The following is a 21467-nucleotide window of genomic DNA, read 5'->3' as shown; positions in this document are numbered from 1 at the left end:
AGATGAGATTCATGGCTGCAGCATCTCAGTGTCTGGGAATGGGAGAGGTGTATGTTCCAGCCTAGGTTTTCAATCTGTATGCAGATTCAAGAGTGAATACCTGGCTAGAGCAGCCTGCAGCTCTTCCTCCTTCTTGGCTAGTTGTGCCTTCAGCTCAGCAATTTGTGCCTGGAGCTCTGCGATTTGCTCGTGTAGATCACTTGACTCCCCTTCCAACTTCCTCTTAACCTTCTCCAGTTCTTGTCTGCTCTTCTCTTCTTTCTTCAGTCGCACTGAAAAAGTAACAGTATTGGTCATGGGAGTGTGTTAGTGCAAGGAGTCCTTAATCCAATCTTGAACTTGGGCAAAAAAGTGTTCTGGCCTCCAGTGAGGCTGTACATTTAACTACAAGTCACTGTTTCTGAAGCAACATGCAATACCTTACTGCCATCACTTATTTCTAGCCACCCCAAAGAACCATTCATTTATCCTTCTCCAGAACAAGCATTATTTTTTTTTCTCAATTTTCTCTACTCTTCTGTATGTAAAAAAAAAAATAGATATCTATGGTTTATGCACCCTGGGGTTTTGGTGACTCTTATGCATAAAGTGGTTTCAGCATAAGAAATTTGGAAAACACCCCACAAATTTTTTAGAAATTCTCTCCAGATTCTGTTTATGGTTTTTTTGTTGTGTGCTAAGGCAAAAAAAACTTGATGTAAACCACTTTTGTTCATGTTACCTTCGAGTTCTGAAATCATAGATTCATGTTTGTTTTTCAGCTTTGTAAGATTTTTGGCTTTTTCTTCTTCTTCTGCAAGATTTGTTGTTAGATCGCTTATTCGTTCCTCAAGGAGTTTTCTTTCCTTAAGTAAAATAAAATACTTCTGTTAACAAAAGTGTCTGTCATTGGTGATTGTGAAGCAACTCTGCCAACTAAAAATGTCCAAGATACTGTCTTTTTATGCTGTATTTCTTGAGATCGTAGTGATACATTTCAATTGGTCAGTTACAGAGGAGCTGAGGAGTGGTGTCTATGACTTCCATATTCTCTAATCTGCTGCTGTTAGAATCTTGTACTCATTCTAATGGCTGGTAAGTACAGGGCCCAGTTCAGATGAGCATCCCCTTTCAAAAAAGTACTGGAATACATGCTTAATTCCAGTTTTAATCATGAAGTTTGGTTGAAATTAGTTGAAAACCAAGAGAATTATTTGCTCTGCTTTGGGGCCAAGAAGACACGTCTTCCACTGATTGTGCTTGACTGCTGTGGGTATTTTGCTTGAAAATACCACCACATGTATGTTACCACAACAGACCTAAAACCCAGTAGTTTTACACAATTTTGAGTTGTTTAAATGAGCATGGAAAAATTATGAGAAACTTGTTCGATAGAGGCTGGACTGATGGTCTGGTGAATCTGTATACCCATGAGACTATGTAGTCAAAAGTATTCCTCTTGTTCTAGTGGAAGAGAAGATTTTCTCTCATCTTGCACTGTTTTCCCAAGGTAAGAAAATGAACCCACAACACTTACCTTGGTTAGCTTGTTATTCTGATCTTCCATTATGAGAATATCATCTTCCATTTTCTTTATCTTGCCATCTGCTGTTACTTTTTCAAGTTGAAGTTTCTGCCTTGCAGCTTCTTCTTCTTCCAGCTGTTCCTCAAGGTCCTTTGAGGGGAAGAAGAAATGCACAAAACGTGAATTCTGGAAATAAAATGCTGCTTAAGTTGTAGGAAATGCTTCAAGTTTGTCACTGTATGTGGGGTATGTTGTAGACTGTTGTTTTTATGAAGACCTAGACAATCTGTCATGCTTGGTGATTTAGAAGGAAAGATTTGTTAAAACAATTTTTTAGAGAAAAGATTATTTAAAATTGAGATGGGAAGAAGAGAAGTCTGGAGGAAAGAGCATCAATTGATTGTTCTTACTTCTGTGGCATAGACACATATTCTACAGAGGACTGCGTAGCAAGCACTTTCGTAGGATCTGAGGTTTGCCAGTCTCCATTTTTCCTCTGTGAGATAGAAGTTATTGTCTGTATTTGTCACTTACACCTCCTTACCAGCATTTGTTGTTGCATCTTTTTCTTTTCTGCTTGCAACTGCTGGCTGCGCTCTTCCTCTTCCTCAATTCTGGCTTCCATCTCATGCAGAATCTCTTCCAGCTCTTGTTTCTTAGCAGCTAAACGGACTCTCATCTCTTCAGCTTCAGCATACAGTTCAGTTTCTGCCTGAAGCTGTTCCTGAAGGAGGTTCTTCTCTTCACAAAGCTACGCAAATAAAATGGACAGGAAGTTAAGACTTGTATTACGAATTGCCCCACGGTGTCTTTTTACTAGATAGTCCTAGGGTACAGGCAGGCAGCTCTGCCACAGGTTCTTGTGTGGATGTTAGGCCTCTACTGCAGTAACTGGGAGTTTGTCTGCACAGAACTTTGTCTGGACCATCGCTGTGAATACAATCGTGAGTACAAAGGGAAAAGACACCTTTATTGTCATAGCTTCTAGTAATGGTGAAAGAATGGCTAGCGTTTCCCAGAGGTTCAGAGCTGTAAATCACCTGTGTGTGTTTCAGTTCCAGCTCCTTCAATTCACTCTCTGCTTTTTGTTGTCTTTCCTTAGTTTTTTGTAGTTCTTCATCCTTGGCCTGCATTTCTTCCTCTTGGCGGGTGACTTGCAGCAGTGGTTTCACCTGAAAATAAAAAGTTTTTTAAGGACATTTCCTATCAGTTTTTATGTTACTGAGCATGGTACTTAGAGGTGCCAGGTTTACTGGAACTAACGGTAGCACTGTCTGTTGTTGCTCAGGTAGTGGACAAACACTGTCCAGCCAAGATTGATGTAAGCATCTTTAAACCAGCAAGCCTCAGCAGTGTTGTTCTTGGCCATCTCTGTGTTAACTCTTGGAGCCTTGTGAGCACCTCTGCCTCCAATAGTGTCACTTTTTGAATGGCTCCAAGCCTGTTTTCATGCATTGATAATGTACAAAAGCTACATCATCTGCATAGAAAGGCAGTGTGCACACACAGGTGTGTGTTACTGCCTATTTCTGGTTGCAAAGGAGGTTGCTATCAATGCAAGCAGAACAGTTTTCTGAACCCAAACTGAAGGCTGTTTTTGAAAAAACCATGACTTTTCAATAGAAAAATAGACTTAATTTGCTTGAGTGCCTAGCAGGAAGATGTTTAGTGTCCCAGTTACAGAACTCCTGTGCTACTGAGCCCTGCGTAGATACATAACTCTGCATGTTCACAAAATTCAGTCTCTGTCCTGTCATTATTGACCCCTGTGAAATTATTTCATTTTTGGCAATTAACAAAAGTCCCCAAACATGCAAAATCTTCTATGAATCTCAGCTTAACTAGTTTGTTTTCTTCTCAAGCTAGAACTAACTTTAATGTTAATGGCATTATACAACTATCCAGAGTATCTCTAACCTAAAATTTTGTGAAGCTAATGAGGCTCTTGCCATCAGCTGCAATGGACTTTGGAACAAAGTGTGCGCCTCACTTGCTATACCTTAGTGTCATGTGCATTTCATTTCTTTTGGAAAGCTGAGGAGAGATTCACTGGTAGCAGTTACTCACCTTAGTGAACAGTCTCCACCATTGCCAGTTCCTCAGTTTCAGGTAAGCAGCACAATTTCTTTGGATAACCTTCATTGCAGTCAGCTGTTGCTGTCTCTTGGCAAAGGCTCTGCAATTAAAAACATAAAGCAAATTGGTTCAGTCTGAGAATACAAGGTGTCTGCAAGATACACACATAAAGCAAAGAAACTTTGGCATGAGAGTCTGCTGATTAGCCACATGGTTTGAGAAGTCTGGTACAAATTCTTTTGTTGCTTAAACAGGTGCCTGCGCTTTCTTGAGGAAAGGTGATAACTCTGTGTAGCTTTCTGGTACTTTATTGTGTCATCTTTTTTTTTTTGGCTGTTTGCATTCCCTAGGTAGGCATAAACCACAAGGTATACATCTAGCTCTGGATGTGAACATCTTTCCAGAGTACACAGGTACTCAAAACTTGCATTGATCATAATTCTTGAAACCTATTATATTTAAATTTCTTTGCTCAGCAATTTGAAAGCCTTAGTAGTGTGCAGAAAAAGGGCATTATTGTTAATAGTTTTGTGATATACATTAACTGAGATCATGCTAGATGATCAGTGCTTCATGCCCAAGCTGTGTAAGAAATTATTTTATGTTTTACAAATGCCAGTGGTGCTGCTACTGACTCCAGTCATAGGCTAGGGTGCTCCTTCTCCCACTTGTACAAACACATGATGGGTCATTACCTCAGAGAGCTTACTGTACAGAGGGTGTAAGTAGCCTCACAATGTAATTGTTTCCCTGTAATTATACTAATAAGCCTCTCCGGACAGGAAGTAAGTCCTTCATTGGACACAAGTTGAGTTCTAATGCAGTATAAATAACAGATGGTAATAAAATGTCTTAACATCTTCAGTTTGTTAAACAGAGAACTAAAGGCTACTGTAGATGCTGTGCTGCAGAAGACATTCTTTCTGTTAGTACATATTCTTACTTTCTTGCTAGGTAGCCTCGGCACTGAGCCTGGAAGGCAATAATAACGTCTGTGATCTTCAGGTCTCTCTCTTCTTCCAGGTGAGCCAGAACACCAGTTCTGAAGAAGATTTTACTTTGTCCAATTCTGTACAAGTTGGGATCAAGTTCTAATGCTTTGATCTGGAGAAAAACAGGGATATTTGTTAACTCCAGTGCTGAGGTTTGGTGTATTAAAAATCACTTCTCATTATTGTTTGCTCTCAACAGCTTTTATATAAGAAGTATAGATCTGATTATCAATAGGATCAAAAATGCTTTCCTCACCATCAGTATGCAAGCCTGCTTCCCATCCATGAATCCTTTAGGAATAGCATTTGCAGCAAGAATTTCATATCTGCCAAAAGATGTTGATGTTAGGGAGGTTGAAACACATCAGATTATTTTGTACAGACGTGTGTTACATCACTATTAAACCCAGAGTTAGGACCAAGTGAAGGATTCATACCGCTGACGGAACTCCTGGAAGACAATCCTGTTGGGGAATCCCTGCCGGCAGATACGAATACCTTCCAAGACACCATTGCAGCGCAACTGCTCCAGCACTAAATGGGCATCAAGTTTGCCAGCCTGAACGGGGAACAGAAAGTATTTTTAGCACAGCAGAAATTTACAAAAATGCTACTGGCTGCATATCTATGTTTGAAGACATCATTCAGCTCTGTGATGTGCTGGTACACTGACCATCTCAACATGAAAAATGTGCCAGGAGTCTGAAAACTGAGCATTTGAAATTTACCCTTTTTTCATGATTTGGAATGATACAGCGGACAAAGTTAGGATTTGTATTCCTTAAGGTCGTCATCAGTTTGGTCAGCTGCTCCTTATAGAGTTGGCCAACAGTACGGAACATGCCTTTCTTGGTTTTTGAAGCACTAGGGAGTGAGCTTTCAGTCATCTTGGCCATCTGATCCAGCCCAACTATACGGTCCACTGAAATATAAAAGAAAGAATGGAACGGCTTATGTAAACTGTCCTCACCTCACATTACACTTATCACTGGCATTGTTAAACTGCAACTTGCCAAAGAGGACCAATATATTTTTGATGCAGTAGAATCATATTAACAAAAGTAGTAGAAGAGCCTTTTCAGTAAATAGCCTACTTCTGTCAAACATGAAAATGAGGATCTTTGTTAACTAGTGACAGAATGGAGCAACTGAATACACAGGATATATTTTATTTTATGTTTACTCTAAAAAGGACAGTCTTTCTGCAGAATATCCAGTTGGTAGGTTGGTGTCAGAACCAGGAACAACATCTCTTGACTCTCATCTGTTACACGGTCGTTCTCAAAGTCTAGCTCATAATCTCCTTCAGTTACTTGATAATTCAGAGCCACCTTGCTGGTGTTTGTATGCATGTTTATGTCCATGTATTAAATATTTATACTGTAGTATGTGTTAAAGATCCATATAAAATTTTTAAAAACAAAGTGTTTTATATGCATACAGACGTTCTTCTGATGGAGTTTGGCTGAGATTATACCTCGCTGGAGAGAACTGTGCAGGACTTCCAGAAGAAGAGTGAGTAAGGCAAGTCATTCATAAAACCCAACAATAACATATATTAAATGAGGTCTACAATATCACATATTGAGCAATGAGTAATTTTTATTCTGTGGCTGAATACTATTAAGTAAGGAAACTTTCTGATAGTGCTTAAAACTATCTAATGATGCATTCGATAAATATGTTTTTAGAACACACTATTCTTGTTTCTTAGTTCAGTCTCTTCTATGCTTATCATTTTCACACTTGTGTCATGCCAGCAAGGAACAGCTGTCAAAAAGTTCTAGTAGGAGTTCTCCCACATTAGTGATTTAGAGTTGCGATTCATACCGTCTTTCCAAAGGTCTGCTACAAATTTGTCTGAAGACTGGTTCAGCAGAGAAGTCACATTGTCATTTAGCGGATCCATGTTCTTTGTTAGCCAGGCAGTTGCATTGTAGGTAACCTAAAGGAAACAGTGCTACATCAAAAATCTGTTCTGGATAAAAAAATCTGGAGTGTTTAAGAACACAGGGCACTGTATTAACACAAAATCAGACAAATAATAATGTGAAAAGCTTTCTGTGGTTGAGAACTGTGTTGGGTATTTATTCTTACATGTACTAGCTTTTGAAAAGCTTTTTGCAGACATATTCGTGGCAGGGCGCCTGCCCTGCCTCTTAAAAATCTCTTGCTAGGAAGGAATCCTAATTACTTGGATTTTCAATAACCCTGGTGCTGGTTTGTTTTTTGTTTTTTTTTTTTTTTTTATGTGAGCTTAGCACAACCGTGAATGTTTTGCAAATCTTATTTCATATGTTAGGTAATTAAAGCACTTAATATATACATTATATAATTAAAGCCATTCCTTATCAACGTGGGTACTGGACTGTTTCTTTTTTGCCATTTGGGCATCAAAGAAACAAAGTTCCCTATGTCAAAGTTACTCAATCTGTCCAGTACCTTTCCTGCGTAATGCATTATACAGAACTCAGTTTTATCCTTGAGTTGCTTGGGCTTCTGGAATTTGGGGTGGTTGCCTTGTTCTTGACATAGTTTCTCCACAAAGGATGTGTCAGTAGCTTTGGGGAACCAGCACTCTTCATCCAGCAGAGCCAGGACACCTGGAGGGTTGGTCTGCAATGTAAGCAATATCAGATCAGTATCATCACAGGCAGAGACAAAGAGCGAGCACCACCTTCTTTGTTCCCTATGTTCCAAGTCCTCCCAGGGAACAAAGGATCTGAAATACCTTAAAAGGCCCTCTTATTGTACTGATACATAGCTGACCCTGATGCAACCTGTGTAGTATCCCACCTACAGAGATATAGTCTTACTGGTCTTTCAATCAGCTCAATGCAAGGTTGCAGGTCAAGGCCAAAGTCAATGAAATTCCATTCAATGCCCTCTCGCTGGTATTCCTCTTGCTCCAGTATAAACATTGTGTGGTTGAAAAGCTGCTGAAGTTTCTCATTAGTGTAATTGATGCAGAGCTGCTCAAAGGAATTGATCTGTGAAGAGGAAAAAAGTGTTAGAAATAGGCCTTCTAAGAGGGAACTTAAATGACAAGATGAAGTTTCTTAAATTTCATTTGGAAAAATCGGAAAAATACACATTTTTCTAATATAAGGTCTTGAAAATTTATAGTAAGTTCCCAGGTGGTAAATCTTTATACTGGGACCTGTTCAATAAACCATAAAAAGCAGACCTTGGCTCTAAAAACTGAGCCGTGCACAAGCCCAGCAGGAGCATGCTGCCACCCCCAGCCTTTCCTGACCAAGCGAAAGGCAAGCAGGCAGGTGTACTAGGCCTGTGGGTCATGTTGGCCACGGGGTGCTAGTCAACTTGAAAGAACTAAATTGTTTTTGTGGCTTTGAACTTAGATTTTTGTCATCTTATATCCACACCACTGCATGATAATAAGAAATTTAGCCAGTTTGTGTCCCACAGTACATACCTCAAAAATCTCAAATCCAGCAATATCAAGGATCCCCAGGAAGGAAGCGCCTTGTCTTTTTGTTTTATCAAGAGCTTTGTTTACGCGAGCTAGAATCCAACGGAAAAGACGTTCAAATTGTGCCTTGGCCAAAGCCTCTATGGCAAAGTCTGCCTGAGAAAAAGAAGAGAAAAATGTAAGTGAAAGAAGAAACCCAATTAGCTGCTAATTTCTGTAGAGATAATGAGACAGAAAACTGACATTTCCCTTTAGACAAGATGTAAGAAGAAAAAGAAGAAAGGAGAATAGTTTCATAAGAGCTGAACAGACTGCAAGTAGATACCTGCTCTTTGGTCTGCGCTTTCTGAACAACATCTCGTCCTACTTTGATCCTTGGGGTTAGAATAGATCTTGTGAAATCGGTCACGTTAATCCCCATCAGGTGACATACTTTTTGAGCAGCTGGAATAGAAGAGTGAGATTTTATTTGAGATTTAATTTTCTCTTAGTAGGTCAGTAATTGTCAATACAAGCAGCTCAGCAAGTATGTGAAGTTATTTGTCTTCCTTAAAAGCTCCTCTCTTATACATACAAGAGATGCCATCTGCCATAAAGGTATTGTTCATGATCCAAACAGCAAATTTGCTGTTCATCAATTTATGGATTCAAGGTTACTAGAAAAGGTAATGATAATTGAGCTGACTTTAAGTATGGTATATCTTTCAAAGCCTATCAAGTATATATGTAATAACGATTAAACAAAAAATACTGATAAAGCGTGCTTACTCAGCTACTACTTTATGAATTTCTTAATGTTAACTATATTTTTAAGTGGCAAATCATACCAGTATTGTCTGGCATAGAAGCTTGATCAGTGTTTCTTTCCTTCTTGAAGACAATATTACCCAGTTGTAGGACAGATGAAACAACCCTCAGTATAGCTGTAAGAGAAACAGGTAATATAAATGAGGAAGAGAATGGACACATTTTGAAAGGTCTGTTCTCTGCAATACTGAAGATTCATTCTTTGGAGTTCTAGTTGTTTATTTGGTAAACTTACACAGGAGAAGAATACTATCCTAATGGGCTTATATTTTGGAGCATGAAATCAAAGGGGTTCAGACAGTTCACGGAATCACAGAATAATTATATAATGACTCCTATTGTTGTAATGCAGAATGCTGCTGTCAACACCAATACACGTGCCCTGGCAGGAGAACGAACCAGTCTTCATCAGTAACATCATCTGAACTTACCAAGGCTGGTAAATTTGCACGGCTGTCCTGCAAGGCAAGACATTTTTTCTCAGCATCTCTCAGTCACTGATGCAGATGTGGGATGTGAGGGAGCTCTGGTCCCGGCTGCCACAGCTGCTCCAAGGCTCAAGTGATGGGGTGACACTGTTTCTGCCACCAGATGTCACTTGGGGCATGGCAGTTTGCATCCATGGGCAATCCATACTGGCATGCACCGGCTGAAGCCCTGCATGCTCTCAGGAACAGCGAGAGGTAAAAGCTACGCAGATAGATGGCTCTGGCAGGCCCACGTTTTCAGGATAGTTTAGTTGTTGGTTCATGCTCTTCGTTTTTATTTCTCTTTTCTCTGAATCAGTGAATACAAATACGAGCTATCTGAGCCTGTTCCATTTCTTTCAAAGTTAAATCAGAATATTTTGCAGCTTTTCCATGCTAGTTGTTGGTAAGTTCTGAAGAAATGGCTTTAAATGGTCATTATTGTTGTTAGAGCTGGCTTGAATTCAGTAGTCTGTTTTGGGTATGTATGGAGTTCTTCTAGTGAGAAATCTTCCCTTTCATAAACACAAATTACCTTGCAAAACACCATGTGTTACATTACTTTTGCATGCTGACAACTGCACCAATGCTGTGGAATTCAAATGGGTCAGGGGTGCATGTCATGTTCCTCCTACAAGCAGGTCTCCAGAATTTATAAGACTTAAGAAAAAAAGCCTTTCAATTCTTCATTCAGATGGACAGCAAAATATTGTGACAATTATTTTATTTGATACATGTTTAAATTACCGTATAGAGCTGCCCTGCGCATCACCAGTTGTTCTGTGCATCACAGAGATAATTTCTCTTTGATGATATATACTTTATTTTCCAATATAGGTGGGGATTCTTCAATATTTCTTTCACTGTGTTTCCAGCAAGTACACCAGTTTAAACCTTTGAAGGAGGTGGTTTGCAAAGAGTTTTCATTATTGTCTTCAGCTGCTCCCACTGGTACCCACTGCAGCAATGGGAAAAGGTAGGCCACTGTAGTAATTTTTAAAGTAGAGCTTTTCTAACAATAACCTACAAGCAGTAGGTCATAATTAGATCTCCTTGCAAGGCAGGAACAGTCACCCTAATACTCACAAGACTACATGAAGCATCACCTTGTTTAATACAAAGGTGGCAATGATTCCAAGAAGGCTGGTAGTGTTTGTGTCGTGGATCTACGACAGCAGTTTCAGTGTCTTCGCTGCCAGTCTGGGAAGCCCCCACTTCTCAGCCCCTGCTGTGCTGCCCCCGGATTCCTGCTGCTGGTTTATGTTGTCTTCAGGCACTGTACTGCCACCAGTTCAGTTGCTTCTTGTTACTGGCTCTGACCATGCTGCTTGTGTTATGTGATCTTGATCCTGTGTTTAGATCCTGCCTTGATCTTGTGTCTCTTCTGATCACACAGAACTGAGCTCCTGTATTATTCTTAATGTGAGGTAGAAACAAATTTGTGGTCAAGAAGTTTTGCCTTATGAGAGAACCTTCATTCTCTTTCCATGAGACATCTATGGTTTAATTCATCTAATACCTCCTGAGGAGGGAAAGCTATGGGCACTAATCCACAGTGCACTTCTTTAGAAACAGTAGCTAGGTAACAGCTGGTAGTAGTTTTACACAGAGGAAATAAGAGGCAAAGAGGTTAAATAACATGGGTACATTTGGAATCCTCCAGTTGCTGGTTCATGAAAGCTCACACTTCTCCAGAGAAACATGGACATAAAATCTAAATAATCTTGATTTTCTTATATGAATGTAGAATCTTACTTCATATGCATATTTTGCAAAGTGATTCATTTTGGACAGAATTAACCTCTGTGCATTTGCATCTCTACATAGTGTCATTTGCAGATGTATACCTTGAATACAATGTTCCTAACAATTCTCACCTATCTGTTCCTCCTCAGTAAAGCCCATAATTGTCATGGCTTCCAAGGTCTCCTGGAACATCTCATCATCTTGTTGAGCAGGAATAGGCACGTGGCCATTAGATAGAAAGGTATAATTGTTGAAGCCTTCCAGCAACAGATCATCTAAAAAGCAAAGAAGAAATGCTTTACTTAAGTGCATTGACTTCATGGTTCTTGGTTCATGAGTTCTCCCAATGAACAACAGGAAAAAAACCAAGTGTTTTCACCAAAGGAAGACTCTGCTTATATGAGGAGTTTAGGGTTTTGTGGTGCACAGATATTTTCAAAATAACTCTTCATTTAGCAAGCTTGATTGTGTTAAGTTTCCAGTTTCTATTAGCAACTGGGGAATGTCTCTGCCCCTCTGTGGAATTTTGCACCCTATGGACTCAAATCTGAGCCATTCTTCCCAAAAGTCTTTCATTTAATGCCATGTATAACCTATTCAGAATTACACCTCTCCCTGTGGGTATTCATATCAGGTAATAAGAAGAATGGAACCAGGTAACAACCATAGTGGCCAGACCAAAAGACTCTTCGGCCCTATATTGTGGCCAAAAATAGTTTCCTAGGTAAGAAGCATAAAAAACAGGGACAATCCATTGCTTTATACATTCTGTGACAACCAATGATTTAGGGAAAGATGTAATATTTGAACCATGATGTTCCAATACATATTATATGTAATTCTTTTTTTGGATCCACTTACACTTTTCACCTTCTCAACATTCTGAACCTATGGGTTTCACAGTCTAACAATATGCTGTGGGAAAGACATTTTCTTAATTTATTTTAAAACCAAAAGCCAATATTTTTATTGGGAACCCCAATTTCTTTTGTGTAAAAAATAATAAATAACTCCTCCCTATTCATCTTCTCAGTATCATTCAAGATGGGATCTGAATGGGTTTACATATCCTGTAAATAGAAACATCCTGTAAACTGCAAACAACCTGGCTCAAACAGATGGACATCAATTGAAGCTTTCTTACCATTCACTTGAGAGAATTGTTTTCTATAGCTAAAGAGCAGTTTATTTGTAGAAAGGATTGAATGACATGCAATTAAAGAAATTAAGATAAATTACTTAAGTAAGCCACTGCTCAGACTGTTCAATGAGATCTAAGAATGATTAGCAAGTAACTTACTTCTCATTTGTTCAGAAGCTCCAGCAATCAAATAGTAAAAGATATGAAATGTTCGCTCATCTTTAGCCTGACGAATAGCACGGGACTTTTCAAGCAAATCTGTTCGTCAAGTGTGTTAAAAAAAAAATCAATAACATATTTCAGTCCTTTCTTAATTGTGCCATCAGCCTCAGAACCATCAATAGCATTGCTGAAGTATTTGCCACGAGCTTGTCTGATGTGAACATGTGTCTAATTCTGTGGCAGGAGCTCTGCTATTGGTATAATTCTCATCACAATAAGTAGATCAATTTCCTACCTCTTACTGTATGGTAAATGCTGGTAATCATGGTAATAAGCACCACAAGAGACATCAGATATATAAAAATAGTATTCACAATATAATTCACATCACTTTTAAAATCAAGGACCAGTATGATTCTTTCAACATAAGGTGGGGCTGCTAGGAAAAAAGCTCTTGAGGACAGTATTGCAGGTATAAAAGCAATAAAAGCAAACTTTATTTATTGAAGTTGGCAATAGTGTATTTGAACATCAGTCAGTGATTCACTCTTTAAAAGCTATAGTGCTATAGATAAAACTTGTTAAGACCAAAGAAATTAAAACCTCATTTTTGCTAAAGATCACTTGTCAAAATAAGAGTAGAAAGATAAACTGTTTGTTGTTTGATGCTTACACCCAAGAGATAAGGTCTTTCTTTACAGCTGCATTTTTTTCTCATTTATCAGAGCAAGCAGCTCCTCTATGCAGAGATGAGCAATGCAGCACTGAGGGATCTAGCTACATATTAATTTTTTCATTAAAACACACTATCTTATAAACATAACCAAGGGAAGAGGCAAAAGTACTTGTCAAACAAAGTCGGGCTCAGCTGAATTGCTCTGAAATATCTGTACTTTTTTCCTGAAAAAATACATCAAGGTTATCAATATATAGCTCACTGCCCTGGGTGTGTCATTTGAAACAGCAGAGCAGTATTTAGCATCCAGAGCAGACAAGTTCTCTGGAAATACCTAGCACTTGATGCTATTTGGGGCATCAACACCAGCAAAATATTTGCTTCACTTCAGTTGAGTGAACTTCCAGAACATGTAATTTCTGACCACGGCAGTTTAACAAAACATGCAGAGATCAATTTCAGGATAAACTGTCCCTTGCTTTGATAAAGGGAGAGAAACCGTAAGGACTCTTAAGACAGCTCTTCTGACCACACCATGTTCTTTGGCTTTTCCTGTCTCTCTTGTCTTTATTAATATAAAGTCTCTAGAGGGGTGGAAGGGAAAGGTATGTTACTTTTATTAAAATGACCCTTCAATCCTCCGGATATGAGCTAGAAAGCTGTTATACTAGGTATCATATAGACTACTCCCTTAACTGTTACTCTCAATGCTTTTTCTTGGAATCCCAGTAGAACATATATGACCCCCCTAAACAGCAGGGCATGTGCAGCCACAGGCTTGATCATTCAGTCTGCAAGGCTCAGGACGCTTCCCTTACAGAAGCCAGGGTGCACAGGGCTGAGGGTGAGATCGTACTGAGCATCTGGACTTCAGCCCAACATGCGATCAGACTGAGACCAAGTGCCAAACCTGGACTTGAAAACTGGGAAGCACTGTCCAGGTTCCTGGGTAAACTGTAGTGATAGTACCAAACATTCAGGTTTTTTTTGAAGTGCCTGTCCCAGCACCAGTAAGAAATGGTAAAGTTTCAAAAAGTTTTATGCAGCTGGAAATGTAGACCACAGGGAACCGCAGTGACCCGTGCAGGATCACACTGATACGAAACAAAACGACCACATAGCTCTCAAGATCACATGCAATCTTAACCACAAAACAATCTTTTCCCATTATTGTATTATTGGGACTCTGCTTTTGACGTCCCCTGCCGTTGACTTAGGTATGGTTCTTCCATTTTCTGAAGCTGTATATGGGGAATAGCACACTTTCCTACAGCTGAGAAAACAGACCTGAAAATGTAAACATGAGAGTAAGACAAACTGAGAAGCTGGCATCATCATAAATGGAGCCACTTCCCTCCATCTTTGTTTGTACCAGCCTCAGCAATATTTGCCTTTCTTAGACATGCAGTGGAGCTTGTTTATCTTACTTCCTTCTGCTCACCCTAGTTAGCTTCCAGTGCAGCTCACTGAAAAGGATACAAGTCTCTATGTTTGCTCCGACAATGTAGCCTGTCACATCAAAGTTGATGCGGATGAATTTTCCCTGTGAATGAAAAGAAGATCTAGATTGGGCTGTTCTTTCAAGTTATGCCAGGTTTTCCAACATTAGTGTTTAGTCTGTTTAATAAGACATGTACATCATCCTCTTAAGAATAACATGTTTGATTCCTTCCTGCCGGGACAACCTGTGGAAAAGCCTGAAAGGAAGTGAACTTCTCTGATATTCCCTCTGCAGAGATTTGCCCCCACATTTCGTTGAGGCACTTACAGGGAAAGGAGTCCTTCCTACTGGACCAGGCTTTGGAAGCCGGGGATATGACAACATCTATTTCCTACTTTGATTTTCACAAGCTCAATGAGGAAACAGCATTGGATCTGCGTAGCTCCCTCTGCTAAGGTTCATCTGCATGGATCCCTGAACTTTGCAGGGACAGAGCAGAGGTGGAAGAGGAGGCTCTGCAGGGAAAACAAGCATCTGCCAGTACTCCCAGAAAAAAGTGTCACCAAATAGTGACAGCCCTCAGCTCACATCATTCTAACCTGAATCTGTATGACTGTCTTTTCTTTTTCTCCTATAGTTTTTAATTTAATATATTAACCCCTCTTGCAAAGTAACTGTCACACCTTATGAGATATATGTTCAACAGTGGTGCAAAGAAAAAGGAAGTACAGATTTTGTTTGCAAATATTCTGAAGGTGGATATGTCCTGGAGCAGGAATTGACTTTGGAAGGCCACACATAGACTGCTGAATTGTGAGAGGACAATGGTGCTGTCAAGATTGAGCTTTAATCTTCTATAAGGCCAAATTCCTATTTCAGAGAGGAATTCTAAACTGTTTAGATTAAGGATTAGTTTTAAGATGCCCTTTAGAGAGAAGCACCGATGAGGGCCACTGTCTGTACATTGTGTTTTAAAAGATGCTGTACCCCACCACCACAATAGGCCCAACTGGATTTCTCCTACTTACGAATCTGGAGGAGTTGTCATTCTTCACAGTTTTGGCATTTCCAAAAGCTTCAAGAATAGGGTTTGCCTGTAGAAGCTGTTTTTCCAGCTCACCCTAAAATTCATTCAGATGCAGTTAACCCTAAATTTCATAATTACTTACTTAAAACCAACATGTGTACGCTGGAGAAAAATGTGAAGGATAATTGAAGCCTCTAACTTCTTTTTGCTGAATACTGCACTTCATTTGGATTTGTTTTCCTTCTCTGTTAATCTTTGTGTTTGTATATTTGTGCAGTTGACTGCTGTCCTGTATACATGACCCTTTTCCAGCCCTGTTGCCTGTGACAGATCAAAGCCTATTAATCTGTTTAGCATCATGACTGGCTTTTCTTTAAAAAAAAGGGTCATTCAATGTCATTTTTTTTTCCCAGTTTAGTAAAATTTGTAGAAGGGATATTCTTAAAGGAACCTCTAGCATGTCTTTTTCAAGTTAGTTTATTGAGATCCTTTGCTAGCAAATGATGATGTAATTAGAATAACTTGCCGGGAATCATTTTAATGTAATGCAGCACAAAGCTACAAAGCAGATTTCATCAAGTCTATTAATAATGATCCATGCAAGGCTATTTAGGTTAAATATGGAAATGCATTGATTTATTTCAAACTAGGATAACAAATTCTCATGCAAACACACAAACTTTATATTATATTGTTAATTGTGATTGGTAATTGCGAATGAAACAAATCATGCAATGAAACAAGCATGCATTTAATACTCCTATTTCTAAACAAATCAATGAAGTTGAAAAAATCCTTTGCTTATGAATGCAGCTTTTTTGAACTTTTCATTCAGCTCTGTCCTATGAGGTCACTCACATTTGCATCTTGTCATCCTATTCTTTGAGTACTACTCTGCAGTAATATCCATTATTTCAAGTAACTCACCCTGAAAGGGAAAAAGTCCTTGATAGATAATATGATCTAATTTAAATAATTTTAATTAGAAAATAAGGCCATATTTAGGTTGACTCTAGGGGAAATAATTTGCAAATGAAAGTGCTTCCCAATTAGTGTGCAAAACTGGTAACCTTTTTCTAAATGCCATTCCTGCATGTCTTGTAACATGTGGCAATGATGAGAGCTGCCTCAAAAATATCATTAAAAAGCAACAGATTGTTAACAAATTGCTAAACTTATCTGCATGGTCACAAGATGGGAGAAGGAAAAGAAAAACCCCACCAAAAATCTCCCCAAACTTACTGCCTAAGAGTTGAAGGAAGAGGGAGGGAAGACTTCCAAAGAAGCTAATGCAGGAGTCCTAGGACAAGTAATGAATTCCTGAAAGTCCCCGAAGTTTCTCTGTACTGAGCAACTCTTTCCAGTTATACTCGGTAGACTTAAAAACTCCACTATAAGCATAAGGTGTTGCTGAAATCAGATGGTGATAGCTAAAATAGAGCCTTGTCTGCTAAACTGAGACAGATACCACCTGCTCCTAGTGAGAACTGAACTATACCATAAATTTGAGGTATAAAACTGTGGCTCCAAATTAACAGCATGAACTCCACAGAGTTGCCCGTGCCAGCAATGGATTAGGTTTTTTGTGGGGAGCTTGTCAACTAAGGGGCAACACCTTGCCCTTTGTCATAGCCAAAGTCTGAAAGGCAGCAGTCAGAATGGAGAAAAAAAGACTCCATGAAAAAAAAATAAAATCCCCTTTGCCTGGCAAAGAAACAGAAAGAATCTGCCAGCAAACCTGCCTATATTCCCAAGCCATCGGTATGCTGGTACGGCACGCCACAGTGCAGGACAGCCTATGAGGGCCTGTAAGAAACTGCTGTAACACACCTGCAGACACACGCTGCAGTGAGAATTGCTCCGTTACACATCATAGCAGCAAGCTAAAACATGCTAACTTGTGGATGTAAACAATTCTCAACAGTTACATGAAAATGTAAAATTGAAAGCAATATCAAATGGAAAGCATGCAGCCATACACCGTGAGGTTTAGGAATTATTTCACAACAGTCCTAAAAAGTTCAACCTGAAGCACAGAAAGCATTTGGATATTTTCATTCAAGAGATCACGTTGCTCAATTTCAGGCTGAGTGGCTCTTTCAGGATCGTGGGAAATTTCATTCAAACTATGGCAATTTGAACACACACATATAGAAGAGAGTGATATTTGAAAGATGACCCTGCCTGTGTCAGACCTCATTCCTTACCATGGAGCCTGACACAGTTAGGGTTGATTTGTGAGAGCATTTGGCGCTATTGTTGCTTTTTATCATATCATACAACATATTTCAACAAAATCTCTCTTAAATTTTCGAGGTGCAACAATAGCATGCAGATCTACACTCAGTGCCTTAAACACACATCAAACAGTCTAAGTTACTCACGTAAGAAAAAGATGGACCTTGCTGTATTGAATAACGTGGTATAAAACAAGTGTCAGTATCATTTCCATTACACAGACATTTTTATTGTTTTTCCTGTATTAAAATAACCAATACACAGTTTCCATGCAAATAAACCAGGAATACAAATAAAACCAATCTGTTGAAGACATACTAAGAGTACAAATACCATCAACATATATAGAGCATTTTAACTGAAGAAAATAAAAACCCTGAAGCAAAGGCTTGGGATTGGGATCCAGTCCCAGGTTAGTCTCCCAGACTCAGGCAAGGACAGATATTTTTATGGTAAATCCCCAGTTCTCTGGTGCAACTGAGGCATTTTGCTATTCATTATTTTTTAATGACTGAAATTGCAGTGTCAGTAGTCCCAGTCACTGAATTACTATTTGTCAGCATGTTATAGAACAACTTAAGAGTTTCTCTCAGCTCCCATCTGGTTTGGGATGGGAGGAAAATGGGATGGGATTGGAAAAAAGGATATTTGCCTTCAGGTCTGTCTCAGGGCCAGTTTGATCCTGAGACTCACATAATTCCCCAGAGGAGTCAGCAGCAACTGCAGTTCCATGCCCATTAGGAATGGCCTTGAAACCACAAGTTCATGTCCCCCAGCCACTGAGCAGGGACCCAATAGGAAGAAAGAATTTTTTTGCCTAAACATTCAACAAAGGAAAACGATGCGTTTAGTCTTGGACTGTTTCCACTAAATTTAGTAACAACTTTCTAGAAAGTACTACCCAAAGGGACATCTACTCCCTCCCCTACCCCAAAGCAGAATCTGCTGTATGTAAACAACAATTACTTATGGTGGAAGAGGCCAGGCTGTACACCCTGTGCTCTGGAGTCCTCTGTCTGTGGGCATACAGGGTAGGTAAGGGCAGCTGCAAGACCCAGCACAGGTGTGTGGCCGTGAGATTTTTACTTCCTTTCCCACTACTTTACTAATTACTCATTTTGGACCCAGTCTTGCATTTGGGACGCACTGAAAGGTCTTCTTGAATTAAGCCTGTTTTGTCATAAAAGTAAACTGCTACATTTTTTTGCAGAAGTTTGAGTAACGTTCAAAAGACTGGAGATGATGTAGGACCTGGAGTTGTATCACTGAAAACAGCAAAGGCAGTTGAGAGCCTCAGCCATACTAATGATCTCTGGGAACTGTGCAGGTATGAGCTTGTTTTATGGTTCAGAGCATGAACACGAACTTTAGTTGCTAAGGCAAGACTATTACAAATTTTGAAGGAACAAAGTACTTTAAAAATATTGTGCCTTTCAAAATTGTTCTCTCTGACAGGGGAGTAAAAAGAAGAGGAAAGTTTTATACTGGGACTGTTTGCTAATAAGTAACAAAACTCGCTTGCTAACAAAGCAAATCAAAACTTTGGAAGTTTAAATGCTGGTATGTATTTTTGTGATGCAGTTGGACAGCGTGTTAGTTAAAGGCTTTCCCAAACTTCTTAGTTGCCAAGGGTAAAATAAGGACCCGAGCCCTTGCAGATTTCAAGGCCCTCATGCTAGGTTATAAATAGGTGCTATGCATATAGAAAGCTATGAATATTTCTCTTCTAGCGAAGTACATTCTGATTTGATGCCTAAGGGGGTGTCAAACAAAAGTTTTTTTCCATAAACATAAAGCTGTGACGTAATTGTGTACTCTTAATATGTCGACTGTTTGGCAAGCCACGGATGTTGACTTGCTGTTAGCGCAGTCAGCTCAGTACAGCCCTAACAGGCCTGAAGAAGAGTTGAAAATGGAAGAGCTCACTTACAGTGATGCTGATGTCCTTTTTGCCCTTATGTGATGAAGCAACAACAGCCAGGTACTGAATGACCTTTTTGGTATTTTCAGTCTTGCCAGCACCAGATTCACCTCTGAGGGGAAAGAAAATAACATAAATGAAGGTAGGTAACTAGTGGGCTCCTTCTGCCGTGTGATGTATTTAGCGTATAAAAACAGGACTGGGAACTGCCCGGCTCAGTTAGTATTTACCCCAGAACACCATCTCTCCAAATCCACCTGACTTCAGCATGTAAAGAACACATTATCAGAGCTATATCTCTGTCCTGTTAGTATTTTGACTGGACATTGGGCCTTTTAAGGCAATTCTAAAACATGATGCATTTTTAAACAGCAGTTCATCTTGCTTTGGCAACATCTGAGTATTTATGAGAAGTCGAGCTGGCAGGGAGTCTGCGTGTATTTTAAGGCCAAAAAATACAACATCAGCTATGATGTGGTACAGCAGTAAGAAAAAACACCATCAATATTACAATAGTTTTCTCTTCTGAAACTGGTATTAAAGTAGACTAACAGCTTATATTGGTGCTGCAGAATAAGCGAACGATCCTGCCTGATCTAAACTCCGTGTTCAAACACTCCTTGAATTAGTGGGATCAGAGCTGGGACTGCCTGAGGTCTGTCTGCTAACTGGGTAGTAAGGGACATCTTGTGCGGGGAGATGTCTGACCAGCAGCATTGGCATCCAAGCCGTGCTCCGTGCAGTGTCCCTTGGGAAGCAAGAAGGCAGTGGTAACTTTTCACCTCCCGGAGGACTTCCAGGGTTAAGTTTATTTACCACTCTTAAGCCCTGTCTTCAAGCAAAGTACTGGTTTTCAAAATACAGGTAAAAGGGCCAGATTTACACAGTCTTTTCTCAGAAGAACATCTCCAGCCTACTTTTCCCTCTGAAGTGTCCCTCTGTTACATTGTCTCCTGTCTTCTAGATACCTTCGACTCTGATGATTATATAGATGAAAATGTCCTGTCTCAGCAATTAAAAAGGGCATTAAAGTGGCTGTGGATGTAATAAACTAGTTCTTTCAACTGTGTCAAGCTAGTGCTGTGAGGAGGGCAATAATCTAAATGTAAGTTGGACCTCTTTGTCTTTGGATTTAAATTAAAATTTATTTAAAAATAAAAAGAACAATACATTCAAAATTCACAGGGATATTTGTCAACTCATTTGAAGCTGAAACTATTTAGCTGGATCCATTGCAGTTCTGCTTCTTTCCCTAATTAGGAAATATAGGAGTTAATTTTCCCTACCAAGGGACTAGTGACAAATGGACATTAAAAATATGAGTAAGTGCTGGGGAGAACTTTCAAGATGGGATGACATTGATGTAAACCTTAGGAAACCAGAAACAATTCCTGCCTGAGGTATGACACGATGAAAAGTGTTTCTTCTGGCTTTTGGAGTTTTAACCAGAAATAATTGAGATGAATATGTTTCTTTTCACAAGACGTGAGTTAATTTGCACAGTTTAGAGGTTGGATTCATCTCTGCCTGGGCTTCAATGCTAAAACATTTCCATGTTTTATTGATAAAAATTAAGTGTCCTGGGAAAAATTCCAAACCAAGCACACCAATTTGAAGACATATGCATACAAAGTTTTCAAATAAATCTACCTTACAACTTTGTTTCTTTGGAAAAACAAAACAAAAAAAAAACACCCCAAAAAACTCTCTCTTCAAACAAACCTCGGGCTTTGAACTCTTCCGTTTTATTAAAGGTTATTTGTAGTTCATCACTACATGAATTGCATTTCCTTTCTCCCAGGGCAACAGTGCCCATCGTTGGGCTTTCTGCTGAAT

General features: G+C 39.3%; 1 protein-coding gene across 3 annotated transcripts in view; it reads right to left on the bottom strand.

Annotated features, from left to right (window-relative positions):
• MYH11 (myosin heavy chain 11) overlaps positions 1–21467 on the bottom strand; it is a gene marked incomplete at both ends in the record, with an annotated part of 54797 nt that overhangs the window by 13775 nt on the left and 19555 nt on the right. For 2 of the 3 annotated variants that reach the window (XM_082006659.1, XM_082006660.1), the window contains 21 exons: positions 101–272; positions 722–845; positions 1517–1654; positions 2049–2255; positions 2545–2676; positions 3572–3680; positions 4524–4684; positions 4829–4898; positions 5010–5131; positions 5301–5494; positions 6403–6517; positions 7015–7188; positions 7389–7562; positions 8009–8161; positions 8331–8449; positions 8833–8928; positions 11157–11300; positions 12326–12424; positions 14484–14547; positions 15474–15566; positions 19641–19743. In XM_082006659.1, the coding sequence (XP_081862785.1) occupies positions 101–272; positions 722–845; positions 1517–1654; positions 2049–2255; positions 2545–2676; positions 3572–3680; positions 4524–4684; positions 4829–4898; positions 5010–5131; positions 5301–5494; positions 6403–6517; positions 7015–7188; positions 7389–7562; positions 8009–8161; positions 8331–8449; positions 8833–8928; positions 11157–11300; positions 12326–12424; positions 14484–14547; positions 15474–15566; positions 19641–19743 (2763 nt within the window). Of the gene's footprint in view, positions 1–100; positions 273–721; positions 846–1516; positions 1655–2048; positions 2256–2544; positions 2677–3571; positions 3681–4523; positions 4685–4828; positions 4899–5009; positions 5132–5300; positions 5495–6402; positions 6518–7014; positions 7189–7388; positions 7563–8008; positions 8162–8330; positions 8450–8832; positions 8929–11156; positions 11301–12325; positions 12425–14483; positions 14548–15473; positions 15567–17856; positions 17878–19640; positions 19744–21467 lie in introns of all 3 variants that reach the window. The other variant, XM_082006658.1, reaches the window with a different exon arrangement.

This window comes from Phaethon aethereus (genome assembly GCF_964289735.1).
Source record: "Phaethon aethereus genome assembly, chromosome: 15".
In the NCBI taxonomy this organism is placed as follows: Eukaryota; Metazoa; Chordata; class Aves; order Phaethontiformes; family Phaethontidae; genus Phaethon; species Phaethon aethereus.
This window is presented reverse-complemented; position numbering and strand designations above follow the sequence as displayed.